This window comes from Eulemur rufifrons, chromosome 8 (genome assembly GCF_041146395.1).
Source record: "Eulemur rufifrons isolate Redbay chromosome 8, OSU_ERuf_1, whole genome shotgun sequence".
NCBI lineage: Eukaryota > Metazoa > Chordata > Mammalia > Primates > Lemuridae > Eulemur > Eulemur rufifrons.
The window spans coordinates 44,621,985-44,635,326 of record NC_090990.1 but is presented as its reverse complement, the minus strand read 5'-3'; the positions used below and the strand labels follow the sequence as shown (position 1 = coordinate 44,635,326).

At 40.1% G+C, this 13,342-nt stretch overlaps 1 protein-coding gene across 10 annotated transcripts in view; it reads right to left on the bottom strand.

Moving 5' to 3' along the window:
* The window catches only part of FGGY (FGGY carbohydrate kinase domain containing), a 387,509-nt gene that overhangs the window by 109,148 nt on the left and 265,019 nt on the right, over nucleotides 1-13,342 (bottom strand). For all 10 annotated transcript variants that reach the window (XR_011234566.1, XM_069480070.1, XM_069480063.1 and 7 more), the window contains one exon: nucleotides 10,753-10,814. Coding sequence is in view for 9 of the 10 variants with exons in the window: in XM_069480070.1 (XP_069336171.1) it covers nucleotides 10,753-10,814 (62 nt within the window). In the remaining variant the exon portion in view is untranslated. The remainder of the gene's footprint in view (nucleotides 1-10,752; nucleotides 10,815-13,342) is intronic.

Genomic DNA, 13,342 nt, shown 5'->3' with positions numbered 1-13,342 from the left:
TTTCTTCGTCATTTGTTCTTTCGTTTCCAAAACACTATACTCTTGATTTTCCTACCTCCTTTCTGACTGGTTCTTTGCTTGTCCCTTAAATATCTGAAATCTTCCTTTGGCCCTTTTCTTACTCTTTATCTACCTTTGATAATCCCATCCTCTTCTTATGGTTCCAGTTACCATCTAGAGCTGAGGACTTCCAAATATATGGCCTCATCTCCTGCCCATTTCTCTCTCATGAGTTCCAGGTCAAGTATCCGAATACTACTCAAATGCCTCCTCTTGGATGTTCAAAGGTAATTCAACTAAAAATGTGTAATAGGACACATCATCTTTTCTGATATACTTGTTCTTCCTTTGCTGTTCCTTGATTTAAACAAAGCCAATCTCACTTAAGCGGTTGCCCGAGCAACTACTTGAGAGTCAGAGTCAGAGTGTGTATCATTTTTGACTCACCTCTTTCCCTCAGGTCCCAAATTTAATCTTTCACCAGGACCTGCTGATTCCTTTTAAATACTGCTGTAACTAGTTTTGTTCCAGCTTAGCTGCTACTACTTTATTCATGTTACCTTCAAATGCCTGGATTAGAAGTTTGGCCTCCGAATTTACTTCCATGCTTGAAATCCTAACTCCTTCAATTAGATTTTCTGCACTCTTTTCTGAGTGATTCTTCTACAATGCAACTCTGATTATGATTCCCACTTCTGCCTAAAACCCTTCAATGCCTTCTCCCCATCGTCCTCCAGAGAAAGCAAAAACTTCCTCACCTGGCATAAGATGCTCTCCGTTATCTAGCTCTTCTACCTTTCATTGTGTCACACACGTCTTCCATTCCTCCTCCTCCTCACGCCTGCACACATCACGCTTTAACCACTGATCTACTTTCCATTTTCACCTTAACCTCTGAATGTCTGCCTATTTTACTCCCTCTTGCCTAGAATTCTTTGTCTTACCTTGTTTACTTGGCCAACATCAATCATCATTCCAGACTCATCTTTGATACCATCTCCGGAGGCCTTTCTTGCGGCCCATGCTCCAACAGCAACCTACACAGTCACAGCCATCCCGGCTCCCGCCCTGCCCTCTGCAGTCCCAGCCCTCTAAGGGGAAAGGAGTAGTGATGCTGGCATCTTTCCACACCTTCAGAAGTGGATTTCTCTCTACCTTTATCGCCTATACTGGGGCTCTGATGGTAGCATTCCTGCTCTCTGGCTTGGGAATAAAGGGACTTTCTGCAGTAACACTGATTACATTATTCCCCTGCTTAGATTCCAGCAATGGCTAAACACTGTCCTTTGAACAAAATCAATTTCTTACTTTGGCTTAAAAGGCCCTGGATGACCCTGCCCCATTCTCCAACCTCACCTTGCCCACTCTGGTCTGTGGTCTAATCATCTATTCCAGTCCCTTCACCTGGAATGCTCTTTCCTTCTGCTTTTCACATGGTTATATCATTTTCATCCTTAAGATCTTAACTGTCAGTCCACCAGCCACGGCTTCCCTGACCACCTTGTCTAAATGAGTTTTCCCTGATAGTCTATCACAGCACTCCGTCAATTTCTGTCTGTTCATGTTTGGTCACTGCAGACTTATTATTTATGGGTTCCTTTACTTGGTAACTGTCTATAGCCTCCCCTGGACAGTAGGGGCAGAATATCACCAGTATATATTCAGAGTTTAGCAGAAAAATTGGCACATAGTGCCACTCAAAATTATTTGTCAAGTGGATGAATGGCACTTTCTCTACTGTATAATAATTTCCTCCTTATTTCATCTGTATCCGTCTCTGGATTCTGAACTCCTTCTAGGCAAGGACTATATCTTATCCACCCTATCAAGTGTTCAAAACATAGTTACTGAAGTAGAATGAATGAATATAGGTCTTCTATATAGAATATTAGAATTGGAGTCTCTGGGTCATTCATGATTTATGGAGAAAGAATACTTGATGAGCCTCTGGAAAAGCTGCCATGAGAAGTAACTATATCGAGGAGCTATGGACCATATGTGTTCCCCTCAAATTTACATGTTGAGTTCCTACTCCCCAAGGTGATGGTATTAGGAGGTGGGGTCTTTGGGGGGTGATTAGAACATGAGGGTGGAGCCCTCATGAAGGGATTAGTGCCTTATAAAAGAGGCTAAAGGGATCTTGTTTGTCTCTTCCACTATGTGAGGACACAGTGAGGGGCACCATTCTGTGAAACAGGAATTGGATGCTTACCGGACACTGAATCTACTAGTGCCTTGACCTTGGACTTCCCAGCCTCCAGAACAGCGAGAAAAAATATTTCTGTTGTTTATAAGCTACCTAGTTTATGGCATTTTGTTCTGGACTAAGATATCAGGTTACCTCTTAACTGAGGGAATTTGGTAGATCCCCAGACATCTTAAGTGTTTGTATTAACACGTTACAGATATCTCTGCTATCTTGCTGTACTGGGCTCCCAAAAGCTGAATCTCTGAAGTCACGTGGACACAACCTTCCAGGCATGCTGGTGTATATGGAAGAATGGGGCAGGGAAAAGGAATAGACATCTTATGATTCTCTCCTCCACCCTGTGTGTGCGCCAGGCACTGTGCTGGGCTACACACAGTGTGGAAAATGGAAGATTTACTTCCTAAATCAGCACAGCCCTTGGTTTTCTACTGAGGACCCCAAAGTCCTGAGTACTTTTATTTGCATGCAAAATAGAAACCAAAGAAAAACATAATAATACTTAGCTAATTTCTATTTTTACAAAACATTTCTGATCTGGGAGCCCTCAAGAATTTACTGAAAATCCCTGAATACCCTTGGATGAAAGGTGTTAATATCATCACCCTGGTTCTATGACTGTCCTAGCTGAAGGGGGGCTAAGTAAATATCTGGTGACAGACTGAAGGCCCCAGTTGTCAGAATTAGGGACCAAGGTTTAAAAAGCCATGGAAGGGGGGAATCTGAGAACACAAGAGGAGAATGAAAGGGAGAACAATCTTAGCTCCCAATAATCCTCATTTCCTCATCTAGAATTAAATAAGATAATATATGTGAAACTATCACTAAGCACCATGCCAAGCACATTGCAAATTCTTAATAAATTCTTTTCTGTTCTTTTTCCTTTCCTTGCTTGAGGGGGATTTGCATAGCCTTTAATGGGAAGCTTTAAATGTATCTGAGATTTGGCATATAGAGGACCAGCGAATTTTAAGAAACTGATCCGCAGTGGGACTATGGGAATCACAGAAGCAAAAGCAGTTTGAAGAATAAGTCAGATCAAGAAATACTGGTTGTCCTCAAAGGGATAACAGGAAAATCCAGGGAAAGTGGAGAAAAAAGAAAGACAGGTTGAGAGAAAAAATGTGAATGAGCAGAACAAAGACAATTCTAAGGAACCTGAAAACCAATGGAATCACAACAGAGATGACCACTGCTTGTAGTAACCCCTGCAGAAGGAACGCGGGCAGACCAGGCTTTTCTGTTTATGGGCCTTCCTCCTCCGGAGACCCTGAGATGGCTTGGTATGCTCAGGGGCCACATCTTCCCCATCTCTTGCTTCTGTTCTGTCCCTCCCTCCTCACCAATGGCTAGATTACTCTCCACAGAACAGCCAAAGTAATCCTTTTAAATCCTTTTAAAAGATAAATCTGATCATATCTCTCCCCTGCTCAAAAACCAAAACCTTGAATAAAATCCAGTGTCTTTATCGTTATCTACAATGATACACAGGGTTCTGCCCCTGGCTCACATTCAGCACTCATCTGTTCTCCCTCCCTCCTACTCTGGTCCAGCCACAGTGGCCTTTGCAGTGAGCCCTGAGCCTGCCAAGCTGGCTGCTGGCTCAAGGCCTTGGGACTTGGTGTTCCTTCTGCCCGGAGGGATCTGCCTCACAGAGTCATGGTTTGCTCCTTCCTTTCAAAGTCCTGCTCAAGTGACACCTCACTAAGGTCAAGCGTCACCTTACTAAGGACAGCTTCCTCATAGAAACAGCTCCCATCCCTCATTCCAACACCCCTTGTTCTACATCTCCTTATACATCTCTATTCTTCCTTAAAGCATTTATCAATTTCTGGCTGTATATCTATATAGTTCTATATCTATACCCATGTATGTCGGTGCATGCATATATATGTGTGTATATATACATGTACATATGCATGCATGTACTATATGTATATATGTATAAATATGTGTGTGTATATATATATATAACTTTAATGAAAGCAAGGACTATTTCTTTTGTTCACTCTTGTATCATAAATGCTCATAAGACCCTCATCAAACAGATCAGACAGTCAGAAGCCCTGGATTTTAACCATGGCTCTGCTGCCAACCTTGAATCTAGCACTTGTAGATTATGCCAATTTCTTCTCACCAAACCTTGTTGTCACCAGAATCTCATTCTGAGACATTATTAGTTACAGTTCTATAAGAAAATCAAGTTTAGAGGCAGTTTAGAGGAAAAGAGCTGAGGTTATGAGCAACGTAAGACAATCTCTGACTAATGAGTAAAATATCTAGATATATGGTCCCATCTGAAAAGAAACTCTGGTTGCCAGTTACATGTATGGGCACATCTAGTTCTTATTTACTTAATTTATAAACTCACAAAACACTTCTCTTCAGAGATGGGGCCTTCCGATTATGGTAAATCAAGAATATAAAATAAACTGTTTATCAACATTTGTTTCCAGTTTCAAACAGGACTTGCTAGTGCTAAGCTCAGAGATAGGGGTGACCTGCATCACTGTTTTCAGAAAGCCCCAAGTCACTGCAAAAGAGGCAGAGAGTTCCCAATTCCAGGGGATTTGTATTCCCCTCCAAACAGCCAACTTCATTTTAACAACAGCTGTGCCTACTAAGACCTGAAGCATAATGGTCCTATAGTTTTAGAATACTCTCCACATAGATCAGATAACATACAGAAGCATGTTCCTTTGCAGGATGATAGAAGGAAAATGGAAGGGAAGAGAACTAACATTTATTGAGTACCTACTACTAAGTAGACTGGAGATAAAATGTGAGAGTCATCAACATATAGAAAGAAATGAAGTCAACAGTGTAACTGGGATCACCTTGGAAGAAAGGGCAAAGAGAGGAGGGGTCTGGAAAGCTAGCTATGATGAACGTTGATGTTAGTGCTCCAGAAAAAAACCATGAGCTTGAAAAGGAGATTAAGGAGGAGGAGTCAGAGACAAGGGAAGAAAACTGAGAGAGGGTGACACTCTGGAAAGCCAAGGAAACAGAACTTTAAAAGGGGAAAAGAGTGATCATTGGTGCCACATGCTGCTGAGAACTCATGAAAAGGGACTGGAAAACATCCTATGGATTTAGCAAAACAAAGGTCACTGACAACCTTAACATCAAATGTTTCAGGGGGAGATGGCAACAAAATTCAAACCGGAGTGGGCAAGGAAGGAGTAGAAAGTAAAGAAAGAGAAACCAAGAGCATAGGCAGTGCTTTGGAGAAACTTTGCTCTAAAGAGGAGAAACACAGGGAGTAGTTGGAAGGGGGTATGAAGTTATGTGAAAAGCGTTGGGATTTAAATCCAGCTGTGATTCCAAGACTGAATTTTATAAATTGCTGCTTCTGAACCACCCAATATTGCTGTTTCTCCGAGTTGGCATGCTGATCCACAAATTCTTCCTTTTTATATTCAATAAAAGCTACTCAAATGAGGTTCATTTATAGAAGAAACTTCTGGAAGTTTTGAGTATTTCATGGCAAAATTTAACTAAATCAGTTAGGTTTGTGTTGAGTATTAAGATCTTCATATATTGATAATCCTCTGACCTGCTTTCATCCTTATTACACAGGTAAAATAGCTATTATTGTGATTTTATGGGTGAGGAAATGAGCCATCGAGAGCTCCAAATCTAGTGCTGTTTTCTTTTGGTTAGCAGTTTATGAATGCTGGGTCCCTTGAAGAATGTGATGAAAGTTACGGGCCCTCTTCACAGAAGCACATGCATAAGTAGGTAATCAGCAAAACCTTGTGCACAATTTCAAGGGGTTCACTGATGATCTGAAGTCAGGAATCCCTGCTCTAGGTTATACGGTCTCTAAGCCAACTAAAGTGCTAGTTGAGGAGGTTATATGGTGTAATCCCTCTGGATGGTAATGGTGTTGTAATTAAAGACTCCTAACAGAAGAAGCCTGTGAAGCCTTTCTCACACTCCTTGTCAGGCTCGATCCTCCTTCCCTATCCCCCGCTGACACACTGCCTACATGCTAGCACAGCATGCATTTCACTCTGCTCTGTGCAGGTGTGCCTCCCCTGCTTGAATGCAAGCCCCTCATGGAATGGAAATGTCTAACGTAAGCAACTACAACAATAATTTCTATCACTACCACTATTATTTATTAAGCACCTATTACAGATGGACACTTAATTATCACTATGTAATGAGGTATGAAGTTCCCAGGGGCACATAGCTAATAAGGGGTAAAGCTGAGAGAAAGGCAATTTGGCTCCAGAGTCAATTAATATTAACCAATCTCTTAGACTCTTTCTTTTGCCATGCACTAGCTACCTGAACTTTCTCTGTTACTGTTATAAAGTACCTTACTTTTCTTAAGAAGCCTGACAACTGTTATTATCATGAAATTCATCAACTTATTATTTTTTTAAATTTTTAATTTCAAAATAATTTTAGATTTACACAAAAGTTGTAAAAATAGTAGACAGAGTTCCCTTTTACTCATCATCTAAGAAATAAACAAAAATAACAATACTATTAATCTACATTTGGGTTTTAGCAGATTTCCTCGACTAATGTCCCTTTTCTGGTCCAGGGTCTAATTCATGATCACACATTGTTTTTAGTTGTAGTATCTCCTTAAATCTCCTCCAGTCTGGGACAGTTCTTCAGTATTGAAGTTTTATAATCTTCTTTTGAAGCACACTGGCTAATAACTTTGCAGAATGTCTCTCAACTGAGGTTTGTCTGATGTTTTCGCATGTTTACATTGAGGTTAAGCATTTTGGGTAAGAAGGTCACAGAAATGGTGTTGTGTCCTTCTCAGTGCATCACAAAAGGAGACACATGATACCGACACATGTTATTGCTGGTGTCGTTAACCTTTATCACTTGGGTAAGGAATTGTCTGCCAGATTTCTCCACTGAAAAGTTTCTATTTTTCCCTCAATAAGTATCTTGTGGTGAAATCCTTTGGGAGTATGCAAATATCATGCTTCCCATCATACTTCTACTCACTAATTTTAGCATCCATTGATGATTCTTGCCTGTAACAATATTTCCGTGGTGCTTAATAATTTTCTATTTCCATTATTTCTTCTACATTTCTTAACTGTAAGGCCACTGTCCTTACAGTGGACAGGAAGGCCTGTCCTTTCTTTTCTATTTATTTCCTTCTTCAATTATTTACGTATATCAGTATGGACTCATGGAGTTCTTTTATACTATCATTATTTATTTTGTTGATCAAGTTGTCCCAAATTAGGCCATTGAGAGATTCTTAAAGCTGAGTCCTATGTACTTTGACAATTCCTTTTTGAATAATTCCTTACTTTCTGGCACCACAAAACGTTCATGTGTTTTCCCTGCCCCAGCCCTAGAACCAATCATCTTTCTAAGGAGCCCTTATTACTTTTATTGGAGATCCAGAAGAACAGTATTTAGGAACCAAGATCTGGGTGGTAGGTGTGCACATTGCTAGTATGGTGTCACTGCTTTTAGGCTATCTCAGCAGAGAGAGCTAGGGAATGATATGCGTGTATATTCACACATGAATACATACATCTTTATTTATATTTATATCCAACTCTATATATATTAAAAATCATAAGTTGATACTAACACTATAGGGTTCATTCTAACCTTCCCCTTCTCTATTTGTGAGAAACCTGGTTCTCATTATCCACAATGTATTTATTTATTTGCTTAATTGTGGTATACACATAAAGCGTTTTCAGTATAGCTAGCCCATATACCTATAAAAACCAAACTTACTAATTAGAACACAATATTTATGGACAGTTATTTTTATCCTTAGCCATATGGCATACTATCAAAATGTTCTTATTATTTTTTATTTCTATAAATTTATAGGGCACAAGGGCAATTTTGTTACATGCATAGATTACATAGTGGTTAAGACAGGGCTTTTAGGGCAGCGGCCCCCAACCTATTTGGCACCAGGGACTGGTTTCATGGAAGACAATTTTTCCACAGACTGGGGGTGGGGGGGATGGTTTTGGGATGGTTCAAGCACATTACATTTATGGTGCAGTCAAACCTCTCTGTTAATGAGCATCTGTATTTGCAGCTATTCCCCAGCACTAGCATCACCACCTCAGCTCCACCTCAGACCATCAGGCATTAGATTATTACTAATAAGGAGCCTGCAACCCAGAAAGATCCCTCGCATGCACAGTTTACAGTAGGGGTCACTCCCCTATGAGAATCTGATGCCGCTGCTGATCTGACAGGAGGCAGAGCTCAGGCGGTGATGTGAGTGATGGGGAGCAGCAGTAAATACAGATGGAGCTTCGCTACCTAGCCTGCCGCTCACCTTCTGCCGTGTGTCCCAGTTCCTAACAGGCCACGGACCGGTATCGGTCTGTGGCCCGTGGGTTGGGGACCACAGTTTTAGGGTATTCATAATCCTAATAATAAAAGTTGTACCCACTAAGTAATTTCTCATCATCCATCCCCCTCCCACCCTCTCATTCTTATGAGTCTCCATTTGTCTATCTACATCCATGTGTATACATTTTTTAGCATCTAATTATGAGTGAGAACACGTGGTATTTGTTTCTGGCTTGATTCACTTAAAATAAGCACCTCCAGTTCCACCCATGTTGCTGCAGAAGACATAATTTCATTCTTTTTTATGGCCAAGTAGCATTTCATTGTATACATATATCACATTTTCTTTATCTAATCATCCTCTGATAAACACTTAGCTTGATTCCACATCTTTGCTATTGTGAATAGTACTACCATAAGCATATGAGTACAGGTATCTTTTTAATGTGTGGCTTTCTTTTCTTTTGGGAATCCCATAGAAGGATTGCTGAATCAAATGGTAGTTCTATTTTTAGTTCTTTGAGAAACCACCATACTCTTTTTCATAGGAGCTGTATTAATTTACATTCCCACTGACAGTGTGTAAGCATTCCCTTTTCTCTACATCCTTGCCAACATCTGTTAATTTTTTGTCTTTTTAATTAATAGCCATTCTGACTAGGGTAAGATGGTATCTCATTATGGTTTTAATTTGTGTTTCTCTGATGATTAGAGATGTTGACCATTTTTTCATATACCTCTTTGTATATGAAACCATTTGTATGTCTCCTTTGGAAAAATGTCTATTTATGTCCTTTGCCAACTTTTTAATGGGATTGGTTTTGTTGTTGTTGAGTTGTTTGAGTTCTTTTGTATTCTGGATATTAGTCCCTTGTCAGATGAATAGTTTGCAAATGTTTTCTCCCACTCTGCAGGTTGTTTGTTCACTCTGTTGATTATTTCTTTTGATGAGCAGAAGCATTTTAGTTTAATTAAGTACCATTGTTTTTGCTTTTATTTCAAAATATTAAGGGGGTACACATGTTTTGATAGCTTTTATAATGCTTGAGTCAGGGCTATTAGTGTGCCCATCACCTGAATAGTGTTCACTGTACCTGTAAGGTAGGTTTTTACTCCTCCCCTCCTTCCCCCACCCCCCAAGTCCCACTGTTTTTGTTGCCTGTGCTTTTGAAGTCCTAGTCATAATTTTTTTGCCTAGACCAATGTCCAGAAGAATTTTCTATAGGTTTTCTTCTAGTATTTTTATGGTTTCAGGTTTTACTTAAGTCTTTAATCCATCTTAAGTTGATTTTTGTATTTGGTAAGAGACAGGGGTCTGGTTTCATTCTTCTGCATATAGCAATCCAATTCTCCCAGCTGTCAAAATATTCTTTCCTAAACTTACTTAGGTTAATTCTTTTCTTTCCCAAACCCCCTTTAGTATGGTTATATTATTCATTTGTAATACAGTAGGTTCATTTTTTACTATTTGTATTTTACTTTGCCCACCCCAGCATACACACATATTCTGGCTATCTATATATAATCTGTTTATTTGAGGAAGACATAAAGTATTACCATGGTTCTAAGAGTTACAGTTATATAAAAAGGTATACTCAGAGACCTGTCATTCTCTCCTACTACTCTGTTCCCATTCCCTCATTCTTTCTGCCTCATTCCTACCCATCTTCTTCTAGAGCCAATCTCATTAGTTTCTGGTTTAACCTTCCTATATTTTTTTGCACAAATGAGTAGATACACATGTGTTTTCTTTTGTCTTTTTTCTTTTTACATGAAAGGGAGTATACTGTAAATACACCTTTACATACAGCTTTATTCAATATATCCTGGAAATCACTCCATATCAGTTATCTTCCTCAGTTTTACAGATGAAGAGTCAGGCTTAAAGAGGTTGAGTTACTTGCTCGAGGTCACACAGCTAGTAAGGAGTAGATCTGGGATGTGAATCCAGGAAGTTTTGACTCCAGAATCTATTCTCCTCCTCCTACATCAGAGTTTCTCAGCTGTGGACCCTGGGTATATTCCTGGGGGATCTTTAGGTTCTCTGAATTTTCTTAGATCATTTTAAAATTAATACCTGTATGTTCTGGATCATTTGGACTATCCTACAGCAAGTACTAATGGGCATTTTCATTGTCCATAGGATCTGAAAATCACACAAGCTCCTGAAGTCAATGTTCTCAATACAGTCACACAAGAAAAGCTGTAGAGGAAATAGAGACAGCAGTTACCTGGCTGTGGCCTTGGCTTGTAGTTCAGGGAAGGCAGCATGGCCCTGCACCATGTGGTCTATCTGAAAAACAAGAGAGATTCTTTCAACTTTTGTCCAAAGAGGATCCAAGAACATCAAAATGCTAACTCCACAAGAGGGTCTCAGCTTAAAGAAATTTAGCTGTGATTAACCTAGTGCTAACCTCTTGAATATTAAAACAAAGAAGTTTAGAGAGAAAAGTAACAGGAAATAAAACTCCCAAGGCTCAATTGGTAGTTAGCGTCAGGCCCAAGGATGAGGAGTGAGGAAGGAAGGGTAACTCAAGTTAAATGGTGGGGGGTCCGGGTGTTAAAAGCACCAACCTTCTCTGGATCACATCATTTCCCCCTCCTGATCCAGGCTGTCACCCCTGGGCAATGTCAAACCTTGAATTACTCACTGTGTTGTACTAATGGCGAAGCTGTATGAAAGACCATGATGAGGGAGTCTCAGTTAAAAAAAAAAAATAATGAGGTGCCCCAGAGCTGTCAAGAGAAACTCCCTTGACTAGAAAGTTGTCACGTGGGAAACACAGCTCTCAAGGGCAGAAATATCTGAGTTCTGCAATCATTTTCTCATATGAAATCCTGTGTCCAAAATTTTAATCCTTAATCCACTTGGTGGCTTTAAACAAAATAGTATGGAATATGCATCAGGAACAGAAGTGTTTGCCCATGCTGTTACTCAGCTTGCTAAAACACACCCAGCTCTGTGCTCGAGTTCCTGAACCTAATGTGTGTATTTTCCAAATGTTTACCTGAGTCTCTAGGACTCTATAACAACCATGCTGATGGATTTATTTTCATTCAAACCGTGAACAGACAGACTGTCTATTTTGGCTTCATGGTGATAGGCTCTCTGAGCATGTTTCCTCAGAGTCAGGGCTATAGAAAGAGGAAGAATATTTCTTCAGAGTCGCACAGGCCAGGTTTGGGTTCTGGATCTCATTCCCATGTGCTGTGTGGCTTTGTGCAAGTCACTAAACTGCTTTGAACTTCAATGGCCTCCTTTACGCTCAGCCTCCTTTTAAGACAGGATTGCTAGGAAGTAAAGTGTATCTACTATAATGCCAACAGTAGTACAAATTATATCAACCTAAGATTTATTGACTTACTTACAATACAGCAATACTAAGTTAAGCACTGTACACACATGACTGTATTTCATTTATTCCTTACAACACTCCCATGAAGAAGATACTATTTTTCACTATGGAGATGGGGACTAAAAGAGATTGAGTAGCTTACCCCAGGTCACAGGAGAGTAATGACAGATCTAAGTCTCAAACTGAGGTCTCTATATCTTAAGTCCTTGTTCTTAACCATGATACCATATTGTCTACTAAATTTCCAGGACTAATATAAGTCATTGAATTCCATTGGTGCAGTATTGTGGAAATGTTTCAAAATGATACCAAAGCCATTGGTAGTTCAATGAAAAAAATATCATGCAGGCATTGAATATTTATTTCTCATAGGTTCAACTTTAGGTTACAGTTATGAGGCATACTCTGGACTCTCAAAGAGTTTGCACTCCATTGAGAGCGTCAACAGGAACTGACTGGGATCAGCATTGGAGAATTAAAGGTATTACTTGATTTGATGCTAATTTATATAAGGAGTGCTTTGAGAGTTCAGTTCAGAGAAGGGAGATTTATGAGCTTCCAGGAGGAAGCACAGAACCTAGCACATGTGGTACAGTATGAATGCATTTACTCAATGCCTACTGTGCCAGGTACTGTGCCTAGATTCTGGGAGATACAGTGAAAAATTAGAAATACATCCAATACATACAATACATAGTAGCACAAAGCAAAGGGTCAATCACTCTCCAGTGCTTAGAACAATGTCTTGCATCTTAAATGGAGGAATGAGATGCATTATGAAGAAAATAAAGCAAACTTAGAGACTGACCAGTTAAAGCAGTGGTCCCCAACCTTTTTGACACCAGGGGCCATTTTCATGGAAGATAGTTTTTCCATGGACTGGGGGTGGGGTTGGGGGATGGTTTCAGGATGATTCAAGCACATTATATTTATTGTGCACTTTATTTCTATTATTATTACATTGTAATATATAATGAAATAATTATACAACTCACCATAGGTTGGGGATCCCTGCTCTGTCAGGTTCTCACACTCAGGGCTACTATTCCCCTGCTCTAAGCACCCCACGGCCAGATACCAGACTGTGAGAGACAACTCCTATCTCCCTGCCCAGGTCCCACCAAAATTGTTCAATGTAACTAACACTAAGACTGCTTACTTTACCTGCCTGCTCCTTCCCGTGAAAACTACCATAAAGCCTCTTGCCCACGTTTCTCCCTCACTCCCTCCGCCTCCTGACTGAGGCTGGTGCCTCTTCCTGCAGCCCTGCACTGTGGCGGGCCCTCTCCTCTTAGGAACTGTGAGTAACAAACTGCCTTTTCCATGGCAATCATCTCCTGATCTGTTGGCCTCACCATACCTGAATAATAATAAACCTACATTTTAATACATTGACTTAATGGAAAGAACATGGGCTTTGGATATAGATGGACTCGGGTCCAAATCTGCAGTCTATACTTACCTT